The following is a 19,012-nucleotide window of genomic DNA, read 5'->3' as shown; positions in this document are numbered from 1 at the left end:
GTAACACACATAAAATGATTTTTATTTATGTATGTTTTTTAAAAACTTTTTTTTCATTTTCTTTGGCTACATTTCTACTATGCTGTTTATTCAAGTCCTTGCACATTTCTATATGTGGTATACTATTTCCCTTTCAAAAAGTATAGTCATTAAGGGTTGATATGCTCTTTATTAGGTATATCAACCCTTAGTTTTATCTGTTTTTGTTGCAAATGCCTAATTAGTCTACTTTTGTTTTGTTTTAGAGAGAGGGTCTCACTATATTGCCCAGGCTGGCCTCGAACTCCTGGGCTCTAGCAATCCTCCCATCTCAGCTTGCCGAGTAGCTGGTACTACAGGCCCATGCCACTACATCCGGCTATATTAACTCAACCTTGAAGACAATGTGACATCCAGGCTGACATGCAACTTACCGCCAAATATATTTTCCTATAGCTTTATTTAAAATATTGAAGAAAAATAGGATCATCTAAACCCTAAGCTAGTATTGGGTTTTGTTTATAATATAGTATTACTTTATTGTTCTCCTCTAGAATGTAAAGCCTTGGTATTTTCTGCAATGTACAATATTTTAATCATAACATGTAAAAATACATGAGAAAAATATTAGTGATTCCTGCCTTTAAATATATTTGCAAGTTTGACTGACATAAAATGTAGCATGGAGTATCTCTAAATTTACCCTTCCAAATATGTAATTCCTACTTAAAGCCAACTGGAATCAGGGTAAACAATTTTGGTGACAAAATAAGAGCCATTAATATTGTAAAATTAGACCATACCTTGGTATTAAAACATACTAATTAAAAAAATAGATACTTTAATGAACTGACTGCATAGTTGATTTAGGAGCCAATTGCACAGGTCTCAGTTTAAAAGTTGGCATAGTAAAAGATTAAAATAAAACCCAATCAATTATGTTATTACATATACTCATATACAAAATAAGTATAAATTTGTACTATTATATTTAATTTAATAGCAAAGATAATAGGAGTTCTTCTGTTAAGCATAGAATAACAATTAAAAATTAATATAACAAAGTTGTTACTCAAAACATTAATTATGATCTCCAGACAAGGTAATCTATGCATTCAGTCGAACAGAAATATTATAAAATATGAAGTATAATCATTTAACATATAGGAACTACAAATATGACACCAATCTATTGAAATTCCTGCTCACTACTTCTAATAAGAAATCACAGCTATGGGTCAATAGGAATATGGAAAGGTAATACCTGTGTAATGCACACAACCTTCAAAAGGTAAATTGAGCCATTGATTTTCTTAGGAATGCTACACAGGGGAATGGCTGGGATGCATTTAAAGATCACTTACCTTGAAATTATAATCCCATTTACCTGCTCTCTAATAAAGGTAAATAAAAGATGGTAGTGTAAGTAAAGTCTAAATATTAATCTAACACATTTTACCTATGGAAAAAAATTCCTTACATTGTGACTCTGGAGATTATTTGATACAGATGTATACAGAATTCACAAGTATTTTCTAAGTCAACTTGCTCAGTCACATGAAAAATTAGTTATTTTTAGCATCGTATTTTTCTCTCTTTCTTTGTTGCATAGTGTTTGTTGAACATAAGTGTTCTGATCTAAAATTAGATTCTCACACTGTATGTAGCTGCCTAGTTATTCAAAAAGAAATGTAATTATGTGCACATATCATAGGGAAATATTCTAAATTGATTGGAACATAATTATAATGTTCAAACAGAATATAAGAACACCTGAATACAATAGAATAAATGGATGACAGAACTTTATAAAAATAATTCTTAAAACGTCTCAGTGAGATGAATTTTTTTTCTTTTCATTTAATCCTGGCAATAAGCATTTCATGGCACAGAAGGGTTTGTGCAATTTATTTAAGCTTCCAGACCACATAGGTACCCCACAATTTTGCTAATGATGCCCAGGATGCCCTCAATTCAAACAGGTTAGGCCACATATAAGATGACAGTGAATTGAATTCGTGGTTATTTAAGAACTATTTAGTTAGGGGTATGAGAAACTACATTTGAAATCAAAGTTGACCAAAGAAGTGCATTTATTACTAACATGTGCTTAGTTTCATTCAATTATAAGGATAAGCAATTAGATATTATGAATATGTATAGCTGAAGTTTGTAAGCAATTAGAGCAAAATGACAAAGTAGTTTTATGACTGCTTATTCAGCCAAATAGACCATATTTATTGTAGAACATCTTTCCCACTATTAAAAAAATGAGAAATTTTATATCAATAAAATTTGGTAAAACAAATAACTGATAGCATTTAGTTATTCCATTTGAAATACTGTATATTTAGCTTATTATATCTTAACCATTGAAAGAATCTAATTACTTCCAGTTTTTCGATAACATCAAGAGGCAATATAGTGTAGTAGAAAAATTGCTGGATTCACTGCCAGAATCTGGCTGTGCAAACTTAAACGAGGCATTTACCCTATGCTTCATTTTACTAATGTGAAAAATAGAATATCTGTCTTATAAGACTATTGTAAGAATTGCATGAGAAAACAGATAAATATGTGTTGAACTGTATTCCTTCTCTTTTCCCCCACACACCTAAGAAGTAAACAAAACCAAAGTAGCTGGATAGATTCCACGTTTTGAGGCTTCATGACACTGTTTCCATTTTTCTCTGGATATTCCAACAATCTTGCTTCTATTTATGACTTTCTTTTCTAAGATTGAAAGGACTATGGGAGATAAGGTGGTGGAATATTTCTGCTGTTCACATGGTGAGATTCACAATTGTACTGATAGCTAGCTTGCTTGGAATACTTTATTAGGACCTGAATCCTAGCTCTGCTGCTAGCGGTGTAATCTTTGTGCTTTAGTTCCTCCTGATAAAGGCTTAAAGGAGAGAACTTTAAGGTACATTTCAGTTCTGTAATTCTGTGAACTCCAACAATTTTTATTCTGCCTTGAACCTGCACCACCTCAGAGATTTTTCAAAGAATAATTTTGTCCTTGCTAGCAAAAGATAAAGAATTGAGTTAAAGTAGTAAGCAGCGCGCATTTACTTTCCACAGGTTGGAATATGAGAAGAATAGAACCACTGAGCAATTATTCCTCTTTCTCATCTCAACACTTCTTACCCTTTTGCTCCCTTTCCCTCTCTCTGCTCCCCTCTGGAGGCCTTGCCATTTTCCAAATTGTATTCATGCCTTTTCCTAAATTTGTAACATTCTTTAATCAGTGTATAAAAAGACTAAGGAAGATACATAGGTATTTGACCGTGTCCTTTTCAAACGTAAATGTGTATATGAATGATTGGAGATTTTGTTAAAATACAAACTTGGATTCAGTGTGTTTAGCACGGGTTCGGATCCTGCATTTCTAACAAGTTCCCAGGTGACGCTACTACTCCTGGAATCACCCTGTGGGTAGCAAGGGGTGGAACCATTCTGTGAACTAAAGAAACCCTAAATGTAAAATTAAAAGCATAGTAATAAATGTTATATTTCAATTTTGTTTAAAAAAATCCTTTTTAACGACCTTCTCAAAAATATAATTGCATTTCAAAGCTGAAATTTCCAGAAAGGCAATGTATTATTCCTACAATTGCTCTATTCTCATGTCATTTATTAGATTATGACCTATACATTTTTTAATTTGGCAAAGTGGTGTCATTAGACAATGTAAACATCACTGGTTAATTTTTAAAACATAAACATATAAGAGAATTTAATTAAGCTATATAATTCAGACGATCAAATTATTTAAAATAAAAATTTCTCAATATTTATGACATTTTATAAGCTTTTTGTGTGTGTGTTCCAAAATCAAAGTAAACATGACACAAAATGTTATAGTGCTCTGAAATACTGCAACAGATAACTACTAGTCATCCAAAAGAGTAAATTTATAGAAATCATTTATTTATCTACCTATGGAAGCTACCTATTTTTTTTTCACTTTTTACTTAAAATTCCTTAGTATTCAATAGCATTGCTACTAGCTGACAGAAAATGTAAACAAAAATATACACCAAATTGCTAACAGTAGTTATTTGAGAAATGAAAGAATTTGAGTTATGACATTGTTCACTCAAGAGTTATGGAAAAGTTTAAAGATTAAAAGTGGTATTCTAAAATTCCACACTGCTTCCTCTTATAAAAATGTATACGATCATTCCCCTTTCTTAATAAATATATCCTAGATTTTCTTATTTTTAGCATAAGCTCAGTAGAGTCCCAGGTTCCTGGTAGAAACTAAACAGTAACAACAACAAGAACAAGTTTTATTTAAAAATAGATATCACTTATAGGATTTCTACTATATCTGTACATTTTACTGCACTTTTCCTCATAGAAGAGAGTACTGATGAAGGATTTACCTACATGTATTTTGCAAAGGCACTGTTTTCTGTAGGCTTAATATCAAGGATGGTACCAATAAATAATAGTTGAAGAGAAAAAAATTGGTGGTCAGACAAGGTGAGTAAGATATAGCGAAGGCAATAGCATCTTAATAGAACACACTGGTACAACATAAGAAGAATTCTCAGAGTTTGTCCTCAATTATGGCCCAGAAGATGATTTTGTGTCCTAAGATCCTGTATGAGTGTTAGGCCCAAAATTAACCCTACATAACCAGTTTCAAATCCTATGAGAATTCAGTAAGTTTTTCTAATATTCAACATAAGAAACTACAGGCTCATGCAAATATTAAAACGACATTCAAAAAGGTTTTAAAAAGGTCTTGCTAAAATATCAACAGTACCAAAAACTTTGTAGATTGGTTTTTAAAATGTTATTCTTGTAGAAAATTTTAGGCTTGCATGGAATACTGCATCTGTGAGACTCATTTACCTCTATAGTAGTATTTATCTTTTAAGCAGAACGAAGTTTAGTTTTCCTTTTAAATAAATCACCTACCACTTAATAATGTGGGAAATGTAACACAGACAACCAATTCATTTTGTTAATCAAAAAAGAAAACTGAAAGAAATGAAGCTGTTTTCAAGAGTAAGCTTCCTTATGCAAAGGAAAATATTTCTTTTTTATTAGCTCCATCTGATGGCTGATCTGGTTTTTACACACTGCCTGGAGATAAATTTCCAACAGTAATTTTGTGGTTTTCTCTCCCTCTGTCAGAAAGGTGTGCTATATTGAGAAGAGGCTACTCAGCTTTTTATGTGACTAATTAGTTTATTGAATTCTGCAAAATATTTACAATTGTAAACAGTAAAGAAATCTTGTTAATCTTGTCAGATATTGTTCCTTCCAGTTGAGGAACATAAATGTCAGTGATCAGTATTGTAAAATTTAAAATTTGAAAATATGGACATATTGTCAATATTATCCTGTATGCACATCTTCATACAAACCTCTCAGATAGGCTTAGCTTACCTCTTGCCTAATTTATGTTTGGCATGTACATGGAGATAACAAGTTGTCATACACAAAACTGATTTTATTGTCCTCATTCATATTTTATATTAATGGACCAATTTGGAGAAACCTGTTTATATGATATGCCATCCTAATGTTACCGGATATGAGCCTGCATGCTTGAAAATCTAATTCTGCCAATGTAGATAAAAACCAGCTTAAGATTTAAATGTTGAATGTTGAAATATATAACTGAGCTTAAGCATCAAATAATAAGTAAATTAAGAAAATACTATACCTCAGCATCATATTCCCATAACTGATTTCCTCTCATATGGTGGCATTTTAACATGATTACAGGTCCATTGAGTCTAGAAACATCCAAGCACAAGTCATCGGTTCGGATTTCTTTATCAGCAGTGTAAGAAAATACCTGAAAATATAAAATTCAGCTAATAAAATAATATGTATGTTTTAAAATGTCACAATAGAGCAGATCTATCCGTGGAAGCTTTTGTATCAGATAAACTTGTGTTTTCAAACGATTGCTGGTATGTTATCTTGAGAAAGTTAATTCATCTCTTTGAGTCTTTTTCCTCAACTGCAAAATAGGGACAAAGTCATCTGTTTTACGATGTTTTGGTGAGGCCTCAGTTTAACAGAACAAACTTTTAAATACCGATTATTTGCTGGCACTGTATTTCTTGCATGATACTTGCACTATAAAGCTCACAACAGGTTAAATAAAGTTTGCAAACTGCATGGAGCTCAGTGAAGGCAGTCCCTGTTCCTACTATCGTATGACAAATTCTCCAATTCTACAATGTCATTTTTTCATATAGAAGTTTAAATCTTTCTTCTGATAACATAAGTACATCGTATAAGTTTTATTAAATATTTTCAGTGAGCTTCTGAAGGTTGTAGAAGTATCTTCTCTGGAGATCTTATTAAAGGTAGGCTCTACACTTATTTCTCTAATATGGTTTGCCTAAGCTTAACTACATCAATTCTTCTGAAAATATCCAAGAAATGTCACGGTGCATTATGGACTCTTTGTTAGATAATTCAATTGAACTATAATAATCTTTATTATTTTGCTCCTGGTGTGAATAATTTATTTACAACATTGATTATTAAGGTTTCACGAGGGTTTTTGTTTTTGTAGACGGAGTCTTGCTCTGTCGTCTGGCTGGAGTGCACTGGCGTGATCTGGGCTCACTGCAACCTCTGCCTCCCGGGTTCAAGCGATTCTCCTGCCTCAGCCTCCCGAGTAGCTGGGACTACAGGCATGCACCATCATGCCGGGCTAATGTTTTGTATTTTAGTAGAGACGGGGTTTCACTATGTTGGCCAGGATGGTCTCAATCTCCCGACCTCATGATCCACCTGCCTCGGCCTCCCAAAGTGCTGGGATTACAGGTGTGAGCCACTGCGCCCAGCCTCATGAGGGTTATTAAGCACATAATTATAGAATGTGTTTTCTTCTTTTAACTATGATAAGCATTGTTCAGTATTCTGTGGGTTTTTCTTTCTCCTTGCAATGTCAACAGAATACATAATGAGAAAGGTCATATCAGGGTCTTTTTGTTTTTCAAAGATATCTGATGAAATCTGAGGAAGTCAGCTTTACAAACAACATAAACTCTGGAGCTCGGTAAGCTGAACGAGTTAGTCTTGGAAGAGTTGCCTCTGCAGCACTGCTACTCAGAACTTCCATGAAAATCACAAGAAGTGGTGAGAGGAAGCGGCAAAATCAATGACGGAACACAAATACCCTCTTCTGCCAACCGCTTAAAAGGAAATTATAGGGGGCTGGGTCAGTGGGTTGGTGGCTCATGCCTGTAATCCCAACACTTTGGGAGGCTAAGGCGAGAGGATTGCTTGAGCTCAGGAGTTTAAGACCAGCCAGGGAAACATACAGAGATGTCAGCTCTACAAACAATAATAAAAAGAAAATTATCCAAGCATGGTGGTACACGCCTGTTGTCCCCACTACTTGGGAGGCTGAGGTGGGAGAGGCTGAGGTTGGTAGATTGCTTGAGCCATGATCACACCACTGCACTCAGTCTGGGTGACAGAGCAAGACCCAGTCTCAAAACAACAACAACAACAACAACAACAACAACAACCAGAAAATTCTTCACAAAGGTTATACATTTTCTCAATAATATACAAATTTGAGAAATGTGAAGTACATTTAATTGAATTATGTAAAATATATCACAGACTTCATATATGCAATTCACAAATAAATTTTCTAGCTTCATTACTTTTTCATGTTCATAAGTTTTTATGAAGAACATCTGGTCACCTAAGAAGAATAAAATAAAAACTCATCAAACAGAAATATTCATATCCTCCCCAAACAGTATTATTTTAAACACAATTACAAACTTATTTAATTACACAAGTGAGAATCTTAAGCTGAGAGAAGGAAATTTCTAGAGAAATTTCTTTTGTTCATTATAGGATTATTTCAATACTGAAGGATAGCCTTCGACATTAAAATTGCTTCCTTTTAAAGTGTACAAATGCCAGTGTAAAAGGAAACATCATAACATCCATTTCAGCCTTAATTTTCTAATGGCTCAGGCCGTTTTTATACAGTGTATTCTTCTCCAGTCTCTTAAGATAGTTTGGAAACAGTACCTGTTGAACCTTTGAGAGAGCAGTCTACCATATCCCTTGATCCTCAATTTCTAATTTAGATTCATTTGTGGTTGTTAGAGTTATAAGTAAATTACATTTAAGAAAGATATATTTGTAGAATAGTTTCTGTACTTATATGTGTATATAAATTATATGTCTGCTAAATTTTTTTTGGCCTTTGTACTTGAAAAAAAATTAACAGATGTTAAAATATTTGGCTCACAAGCAATTTTTGTTAAAACAATCTGTAGATAATGCTTCCTTATTTTTCTTGGATTAATGTAAAATCAGGATTAATTTGCTTTTTGTACCTGGGAAATAATCTCATTTGTATGCTTGTTTCTAGGATGTCTTTTACTCTTTATAATAACAAAAAGTCAGTGCGTGTCAGTATATATATATCCTTCTTGATTTTATCTGGAAATTATTAGGTTTGATCTCAATTATTTATCATTTATATCCATTAGCTTTTTAACTCATAATTGTCATCATGAAAATTTTTTCATATTTACTACTGTAAAAGGTTCATGGAATTCACTTTGGGTATACTGAAAATATTATATGTGAAATATTTCGCAGAGATTCTGGCACACAGACAAAATTCAGTAGCTGATATTTAGAGTTATTATTCCCAGTCTTGGAGTTAATCCCAAATTGAGGATTTCTTCCCAATACTGCCAAGAAATTTTAGTATAAGGGTCCAGCAATGTTTGCTCTTGCCTGTCTGTGCTGACCCCTTGGCCACTGCACAAGTCCCGAGAGAGAGTTTATAATACCTGATGACAGATGTTTCTGATAATTTCAGCATTGTATTATGACCCTCTAGATTAACTACTTATGAGTTCCTTTATGACTTTGGGGACAATCTCCAAATCTCATGCTGTATTTCCTAGGAAGCAGCTATTCCCTATAGCTGCTGCTTGTTTTTCCGTCTCACTACTCCACAGACACTCTCAGTTAGTAGGTGTAAGGCCTAGCCTGTCCTTGCTGTGGTTGAAACCTTTATGCCTGACTATGTGAGTTAAAATATTTCTAACCTGCACACCAATGAAGCACTTTACCTTAAACTGTCACATATGCTGATAACTACACTATACATGATTGATTCATTCATTAATAAAATCTCATTGTACATTCTCTTAAAATAATGGAAACTATTCTTCTTCCTTTTCTAATTATCTCTCAAATTGCTTTATCATCGGTTACCAATACTTAGTAAAGCAGAACTGTGTTACATGAACCATAGATTTAACATGTTTCCATTTGTTCCAGTGCCAGCCTGACTTTAATGACAATTAATTGGTTCAAAGTCTAATCACTTTAATTAAGCTAAGGTGACTAGAAGCAGGGAAAAACAATCAATCTCTGTGCCTTTCCTTCCATTATAAAAGAGGAAACAGGGAGAATGTTAACATTAATTGAACACTACCTTTTTTAAAAAATGTGTTCTATGCTTCATATATATTAAATAAATTTGCTCTATTCTTTTATTGTGCAATTACATTTATATTTCTATGAATGTATACCAACTTACAGTACTGCAAAATGTAACATGTAGAGCTCTTTGTATGAATCCTATGGATTTAGTAATTTATAGCGTTTTTAAAATTCTGTTTCACACTTAATGTTCATGTTGTCTAAACTGTAAAATTATGAGCTATCTAGTATCACATATATTCTTATGTAGTCCTTCAGTCAAGCTAGGTCTACAAACAACCACTAAAATGGCCATTTTTGAGTCAACTCTTTTAATCTCAGCTATCTTATAAGATGGTGATAATGACACAGGTGATAATGTCTATGCTCCAATTTGTGGACCTTGTTGATTATTATGCCTGTAATCCCAGCACTTTGGGAGGCCGAGGCGGGCGGATCACGAGGTCAGGAGATTGAGACCATCCTGGCTAACACGGTGAAACCCCGTGTCTACTAAAAATACAAAAAATCAGCCGGGCTTGGTGGCGGGCGCCTGTAGTCCCAGCTACTCGGGAGGCTGAGGCAGGAGAATGGCATGAGCCCAGGAGGTGGAGCTTGCAGTGAGCGGAGATTGCGCCACTGCACTCCAGCCTGGGCTACAGAGCGAGACTCCTCTAAAAAAAACAAACAAACCAACAAACTAATTAATCACTGTAATAACTCAGTTTTTATTGTTTACTGTTGTATTAGTTCACTAGGGCTGCCATAACAAAGTAGTATGGACTGGGTGGACTAAGCAACAGAAATTTATTTCCTGACAGGTTTGGAGGCTGGAAGTCCAAGATCAAGATCTTAGTAGAGTTGGTTTCTGCTTAGGCCACTCTCTTTAGCTTGCAAGAGGGATCTTCTCCATGTGTCTTCACATGGTCTTCCTTCTCTGTCTGCATGTGTCCTAATCTCCTCTTTTTATAAAAACACCAGTTACATTAGATTAGGGCACCCTAATGATGCCATTTTAACTTTACCTCTTTAAAGACTCATCTCTAATATGGTTACATTCTAAGGAACTGGGGGTTAAGACTTCAACATATGAATTTCTAGAAGAGCACAATTCAGGCCACAACACCACTAACCCTTTAAAATGTATTGGAGTAGATAACATATTTTTCCTTATTCCTAAGTGAAAAACATAGTGTGCATGATTTATTTAATTTTTTTTTTTTTTTTTTTGGCTAACCTGTTTAGGTCATCTTGGGATTCAATTCAGAAATTAGAATATACTGTTTAGTAGTACTAATCAAAACTCTAAGTGCAATGTAATATCAAATAATTCCCCCTTCTTCATATTGGGCCTAATTTATGTTGGCAGCCTGCAGAGGCAAAGGCTTTTTCTGTTTTACGACTTAAGCTTTTTTTTTTTTTCCCTCACTGTTCCTACCCACTCCCAAATTCACCCAGTCTGCTAATCAGTTTTTTATTTTTTATTTTTTCATTCTTCCAGAGTGGCAAAGCTGTAAGAGAGGTCTTATTTGAACTGTTTTGTATAACTCCTTCCTGTTCTCCGGCCTGCCAGAGATTTAAAGCTCCCTGTCCTGAGACCATTAGGATTTTCTTAGAGATTCCCACCTCTGAGCACCTCTTAACTGAAGTGCAAAGAGAGAGGACAATGCATATTTTATAAGTGAGCCACTTTTTGTGAAAACTCTGGGACGCAGGCTAACCTTAGGCAGTGCAGTCAGCTCCCTGTATTCACTTGTCACAAGCCAGCCTTATCATGTGTGAGTCAGGCCACAGCCTGCCATATTCTCAAGTACCAGAAGCATATACCAAGCTCTCCAACTGGCGTCCTACATAATTTGCAGGTCCCAGTGCAAAATGAAAATGCAGAACTTATTGTTATAAAATTACCAAGAATTCCAAGATTGTAGGGCTCTGTGTGATTGCATGGGTTGCAAACTCAAGAATTTCCCGGCCTTGAATCCTCCTCTTACTGGAAGCTAGAATCCCAGCCCATCTCCTCTAGAGGGCGGGCAACTAATCTCTCCAGGCAAAATAGTATAATCTTCTCCATATTCTGATAGCTTCCATTATGGGTTGAACTGTGGCTCCCCAGATGATATACTGAAGTCCTAACCACCAGTACCACAAAATGTGTACACTTATGGAGATAGTCCTCATGACGAAGTCATACTGGAGTAAGATGGGCCCTTCATCTAAAAGGACTGGCATCCTTATAAGAGAATAGAGACACAGAAAAGACAGCCACGTGATGATGGAAGTAGAGATTGGAATGATGCATCTACAAGCCATGGGACACCAAGGATTGTTGGCAAACACTGGAAGCTAGAAGAGGAAAAGGATGATTCTCCCTTAGGTTTCAGAGGGAGTATGGCACTTCTGACACCTTGATTTCAGACTTCTAGCCTCCAGAACTGTAAGACAATAAATTTCTATGGTTTTAAGCAACCTAGTTTGCAGTAATTTGATACAACAGCTCCAGCAAACTAACATACCTCCTTTTCCTCCTCATGCTGGTTGAAGCGTCTGAAGTCACGAAATCAGATTTCCAAAGTGTCTTTGCAAATTTTGCACAGGAAAATATGATTTTAGATTGTCATTGCAAATTTTGCATAGGGAAATCTGATTTTACATTTCACATTTATTGTATCTTGGTATCTGGGCTGAAATTTTAACATCCAGTTATACTTTCCAATAGCATAAAATCAACCATTTTCAAAATACTTTTCTATTATAGCTATATCTTCATAAAGGTGTTTTATAATGTGACTAGGTGATTTTCCTGATTTTATGTATACTTTATTGAGGTCATAATGATTTCTGCCTCTGAATTTATGTTGTAATCAAATGAGTACTATCTATAATAGATGATACTATATATAAAGCCAATTCAAATCTCAATTCCTTTTAATCTCAGTATTTTTCTTTTCATAGATGATGTTTTAGTCTGATCTCACACTGCTATAAGGACATACCCAAGACTGGGTAATGTATAAAGGAAAGAGGTTTAATGGACTCACAGTTCCACATGGCTGGGGAGGCTCACAATTGTGGTGGAAGGTGAAGGAGGAGCAAAGGCACATCTCACATGGTGGCAGGCAAGAGAGTGTGTGCAGGGAAACTGCCCTTTATAAAACCATCAGATCTCATGAGACTTATTCACTATCATGAGAACAACATGGGAAAAACCTGCCCCCATGATTCAATTATCTCCCACCAGGTCCCTCCCATGACATGTGGGGATTATGGGAGCTACAACTCAAGATGAGATTTTGGTGGAGACACAGCCAAATCATATCAGATGGTAAGCATTCTTTCTTTTTCACATACATGTATGGTTTGTTCTGGATTTTTCTTTTTAGGGAGAATGTCCAAAGACATTTTACAATTCTTCAAATACCTAAAACAACATCTAAATAATTTCAAGGACTTCTCTGAGAAGGATCTAAAATATTCTGTTAAATCAATTTTACATAATGAAAGACTAGGTGTCCACTTTTTTTTAACAATTGTATTACATTTAAAATCCTAATTTATGTATAGTTACTTCTTTTAAAATACTCTTTTTTCATGACCCTTTAGAAAAACTGCAAACAAACATTTGCTCAAATCTCTAGCATGAGCCTGTGCTAATGAAACCTTGTTCCAGCAGTACAAGTTACAAAGCAAGAAAGCAAAGGCATTGCTGTGTTATTGGGACCTGAATCTTGTCTCTTTCTGCAAAGGGCTCAGGAATTAAATGCTCTTTACTTGCTCTATCTTGCCACAGGGTTTCTTTCTTTCCTTTTTTAAATCCATAGATGAAGAGGGGTGTGAGTGTGTATGTATGTACATGCGTATACACAGGCATACTTCAGAGATACTGTGGGTTCAGTTTCAGATCACTACAATAAAACAAGTATCGCATTTAAAGCAAGCCACATGAGTTTTTTTGTTCCTCTGTATGAGTTATGTTTATACTATACTGTAGCCATATTAAGTGTGCAGTAGCATTGTGTCTCAAAAAACAATGTATATTCCTTAATTAAAAATACTTTATTGCTAAAAATGCTAATAATTATCCCAGCCTTCAGTGAGCGGTAATCTTTCTGCTGCTGGAGGTCTTGCCTCAATGCTGATGGCTGCAGATTGACCAGAGTGGTGACTGATGAAAGTTAGGTGGATGTAGTAATTTTAAAAAATAAGACAACAATGAAGTTTATCACATCGATCAACTTTTCCTTTCACTAAAGATTTTTCTGTAGCATGTGATGCTGTTTGATAGCATTTTACCCACAGTAGAACTTTTTTCAAAATTTGAGTTAATCCTCTCAAAACCTGCCACTGCTTTATCAACTTGAGTTTATGTAATATTCTAAATACTTTGTTGTCATTTCAACAGTGTTCACGGCATCTTCAATAGGAGTAGGTTCCATCTCAAGAAACCACTTTCCTTGATCATTAATAAGAAGTAATGCTCATTCATTAAAGTTTTAGCTTGAGAGTGCAGCAATTCAATCACATCTTCAGGCTCCACTCCTAATTCTAGTTCTCCTGCTATTTCCACCTTATCTGCAATTATTTCCTCCCCTGATGTCTTGAACCCCTCCAAGTCATCTAAGAGGCTTGGGATTAACTTTTTCCAAACTCCTGTTATTGTTGATATTTTGACCTCCTCCCATGAATCACAAATGTTATTTATGGTATCTAGAATTGTGAATACTTTCCATAAAGTTTTCAATTTACTTTGCCCAGATCTATCACAGGAATCACTATGGCAGTGAGAACCTTAGAAAATGTATTTCTCAAATAGTAAGACTTGAAAGTTGAACTTACTCCTTGATCTATGGTCTGCAGAATGAATATTGTGTTAGCAGACATAAAAACATTAACCTCCTTGTACATCTCCATCAGAGCTCTTGGGTGACCGAGTAAATTATCAATGAGGAGTAATATTTTAAAAGGAATCTTTTTTTCCTGAAAAATGGGTCTCAACAGTGGGCTTACAATATTTACTACACCATGTTGCAAACAGATGCGCTGTAATCCAGGCCTTGTTGTTCCATTTACAGAGCACAGGCAGAGTAGATTCAGCATAATTGTTAAGGGCCCTAGGATTTGGGGAATGGTAAATAAATGAGCATTGGTTTTGACTTAAAGTTACTCGCTGTATTTTTCCTAACAAGAGAATCAGCCTGTCTTTTGAAGCTTTGCAGCCAGGCATTGACTTCGCTTTTCCAGCTATGGAAGTCCCAGATGGCATCTTCTTCCAATTGGGTGCTGTTTTATCTACATTGAAAATCTGTTGTTTACTGTATTCACATTTATCAGTTATCTTAGCTGGATCTTCTGGATAACTTGCTGCAGCTTCTCCCTCAGCACTTGCTACTTTACCTTGCCCTTTTATGTTGTGGAGAGAACTTCTTTCCTTAAAACTCATAAATCAACTTCTGCTAGCTTCAAACTTTTCTTCTGCAGCTTTCTCACCCACCACAGAATTAGAGTTAGGGCCCTGCTGTGGATGAAGCTTTGGTGTAAAGGCATTTCATAGCTTGTTTGATCTTCTATCCAAACCACTAAAACTGTCTCTATATAAGGAATAAGGCTGTTTGCTCTCTTTTCATTTATGTGTTTACTAGAGTAACACTTTCAATTTCCTTCAAGAATTTTTCCTTTGCCTTCACTATTTTGTCAGCTGTTTGGTGCAAGATGCCTACTTTTTGCCCTGTGTCGGCTCTTGACATACCTTTCTCACTAAGCTTAATCTTTTATAGCTTTTGATTTAAAGTGAGAAACATGTGACTTTCCTTTCACTTGAACACACAGATGCCACTGTAGGGTTATTAACTGGCCTAATTTCAACATTGCTGTGTTTTAGGAACAGGAATGCCTGTGGAGCGAGAGATAGGGAATGGCCAGTCTGTGGAGCAGTCAGACTACACAAAACATTCATCAGTTAAGTTCACTGTTGTTATATGGGTACAGTTTGTAGCACCACAAAACAATTACAATAGTCAGTGGTGGCAGGCGCCCGTGGGAGGTTAAGGCAGGAGAATGGGATGAACCCGGGAGGCGAAGCTTGCAGTGAGCCGAGATCGCGCCACTGCACTCCAGCCTGGGCGACAGAGCGAGACTCTGTCTCAAAAAAAAAAAAAAAAAAAATCACTGATCATAGATCATCATTACAGATAAAATAATGATGAAAAAGTTTAACATATTGGGAGAATTACTAAAGTTTGACACAAAGACTTAAAGTGGGCACATGCTGTTGGAAAAATGAAGCCAATAGACATGCTCCATGTAGGGTTGTCACATTCAATTTGTTAAAAAGTGCAATATCCGTGAAGCGCAATAAAGCAAAGAGTAATAAAACAATGTATGCCTAGATACATATACATATATTCATTTTTGTTTTATTTGTATTAAGGTATAGTTTACAAATGAATATATATTTGAATTCAAAATGTCTACATGTATATTTGGTGCAGCTCTATCATATAGGTTTTGATTTCCCTACATTTAAATTGTAAAATACTTTTCTTGTGCGAGTTCATCAGGACAATATTTACTATAAAAGTTCACAGTTTGATATATATCGAATTATGCCAACTGCTTCGCTAAGTGAAACTGAAGCCAAAGAAGTTACAGGATTCACCCAATATGTCTGAGCTGCTTAGTGACAGAGGTCTCTCTGTACCTGAAGCTCTGCTATTTGCCACTATTTGTCCACGTGCTTAAACTTCTCTTTACACACCCATTATTTAGTCATTTTGGACCTTTGCATCATCTGGGAGCTCTCTTTAGGTATTTGGAAAGCAGTCAATTTGAAAAGCGTGTCAACAAAAATCCAGAAATAAAACTTGTAAGAAAATAAGCTTGTCATAATGATTTTCTCCCTCATCTGTAAAAATAACCCAAGAAAATCTGTATTGAAATCAGAGAGAAAACTGTTTAGCAACAAAAATCATACCTTTAGCAATGTGAATTATTTTTTAAAATATTATCTTCCTCCATATTCACACCATCCTGAAGTCAGCATGGAGAATTCATAGATGGAATTGAATTCACCAGTGGAACTGCCAAGTTTATTCCCAGACAGTACATTTTCCTATGCCTAAATTGATTTCAGGTTTCATGTATAGGCTGTTAGCTCAGTGGTTTGTGCAGAGGAGGGTCAGAAGGAGTAAGTAGCATCTAGCTGTACACTCTTAACTTACTCTTACACATCTAGATGATATCACTTATTTTTTACAGCTTTAATGCTCTAAAATTCTACAACTAAAAACAGGTTGTGGGTATGCATCTTATATTCAGTATTCTCATCCTGTCCTCAACATCATCTGTAAAGCGTTCACTATTTCTGCTTTCACTTCAATATAACAATATATAACAATGTGATGCTTAATTTGCACTCAGCAAGCCATCTCATTCTTCCATCCCTGACCTGGTATGTGCTGATTACATCACTAGGACTATCCTTCCCACTCCGCTTTGCCAAGCAAAAGGCTAATCTCCTTAAAGTCTTCATACATTCTTCAGTTTTTTCATTTAGCACTCTCTTACCATTTTTACCCAGATAGTCTATCTGCCATTGTACTGCAGGTAGGTATCATATCTGTATATATTTGGAATTGGACAATACTGCAACAATGAGCTCTAGAAGATTACACAAACCTAAGCTTGAGAGGTATGACTCAGGACCAGGGTTACTGGGAGTCTTTGTCAAAATGTTGGATACCTCATCTGAGAAAAGGGATAAATATATGCCTCCTCTTTCATAGGCTATTTTACAGACTGAATAAGCCAAATTCATGTAAGCTCTAAACAAAGCATTTGCCTCAAGTAATATCTAAATATTAGTGATTATCTGTGCAATATTCATGCATAAAATCTACATTTGATTATATTCTATCTCATCTTTTCCTATTGGTTTTTATATTCTTTTAAAAAAATCTTGTGGACTCAATAACAATGCTAAGGATATATTTTGAATCCCTATGGAAACTGTTCTAGTAGGAGAGTAGTGTCCAATAATTACGAATTGAATTCAAATGAAAATAATTTGTCTTCGAAATTCCCTAGTCTTTATGGGAAACAGAGCAAGAGTGCAAGATAATACAATAAGCCATATGCAGTAATATAATAACAAAATGTGACTGACATTTCTATTCTACTTCATTGTTAAATCCTCCCATTTTAAACATTACCGATGTTAAATTTTATGTAATTTTAATACTTGACTCTGCCCTGAAGGGTTTTAAAGGAAGTCTACAATTTGGGAAATCTAATTTATAAACATTATGCTCCAGATACTTATATTTTACTATTGCAGTATTGAAGAATATAAATTGCAAATTTAAGCTCAGTTGGGAATCCCTTCCAAAATATATCCCACGAGTTATGCTTGAATGTACAGATATTGCTTTTTATGTGACTGATGTACAATTTGCAGATGACCCAAGGTTTCTGTCCCCTGGTATACATGCCCTGTATAACCTCTTTCCCTTAAGTGCAGGACGGACTGTGACCATGACAGGACAGTCATTTCAAGATCACATTACATTATATTACAAAGATATTAGATACAACCTTGGGTTAGCACTGAAGAGAGGGAATCTCCTGCTGGCCTGATGATGAAAACTGCCATGATTTGGAGAGAGCTACATGGCACATAACGGAGGGCAGCCTCTAGCTGCTCGCAGAGCGCAACCCTGGCAGAGATCCAGACAACAAACAAAGATAGGAAGTCAGTCTTACAGCTGCAAGAAACTGAACTTTGCCAGGAACCAGGGAGGTTGGAAGAGGAATCCCCTGAGGCTCAGTTGAGATCACAGCTCTGGCCAACACCTGAATTTCAGCTGTGTGAGACCCTGAGCAGAGAACCCAGCCACACTGTGCCTGAATTCCTCTTACAAACTGTGAAATAATAATTTTGTGTTGTTTTAAGCCACTAAATTTGTAGTAATTTGTTATGACACGATAGAAAACTAATATGGGACCATTAGGAAAAAGGAAACATGCAAAAACTAGAATTGTTCTCACCATGTGAAACATCCCATGACCCATCTCTATCATTCTATTTCTCAGCTATTCAATCATCTATTTATTCAACATACTTTTCTGTGTGTTTAATGTGTCTGGTTTATCCAAATTACACATCACCTTCATTAACTGCTGAATTCAATACACATACATCTAACCAAGTGTTATCATTTCTGTAAGAATTTCTCCCACTATTCCAACCTCATTTGAACTCTCTTCTTTTTGTAATGATCTTCTAGCAACTTATCTTTCTCTTGATGGTATATTCGCCTATGTTTTTTCAACTGGATCATTCCTTAAGTATTTATTCTATGAAGAACTGGCTTTTGAACATATATTTCAAGGCAAGAACACTGAATCCTAAATGAGATATTCTTCTTCAGCAACGGGCAACATACATACATACATAGTTTCCCTTTATGCTAGTCTCATTAGTTGGTACCATTGTGCAGCAAGATACCTGGTCTTTGAGGTTCTTACTGATCTAAGCATGTGAATGTAAAACAGACATAACAACAATAAATATATCATTCACATGACA

At 35.3% G+C, this 19,012-nt stretch overlaps 1 protein-coding gene across 7 annotated transcripts in view; it reads right to left on the bottom strand.

Moving 5' to 3' along the window:
- Positions 1–19,012, bottom strand: part of GALNT13 (polypeptide N-acetylgalactosaminyltransferase 13) — a 585,401-nt gene that overhangs the window by 12,125 nt on the left and 554,264 nt on the right. For all 7 annotated transcript variants that reach the window (XM_054478803.2, XM_063647484.1, XM_063647481.1 and 4 more), the window contains one exon: positions 5,666–5,800. In XM_054478803.2, the coding sequence (XP_054334778.1) occupies positions 5,666–5,800 (135 nt within the window). The remainder of the gene's footprint in view (positions 1–5,665; positions 5,801–19,012) is intronic.

The sequence above is a fragment of the Pongo pygmaeus genome, chromosome 11 (assembly GCF_028885625.2).
Source record: "Pongo pygmaeus isolate AG05252 chromosome 11, NHGRI_mPonPyg2-v2.0_pri, whole genome shotgun sequence".
Lineage (NCBI taxonomy): Eukaryota > Metazoa > Chordata > Mammalia > Primates > Hominidae > Pongo > Pongo pygmaeus.
Note: the sequence above shows the minus strand (reverse complement) of the source record. Positions and strands in the feature narration are given on the sequence as shown.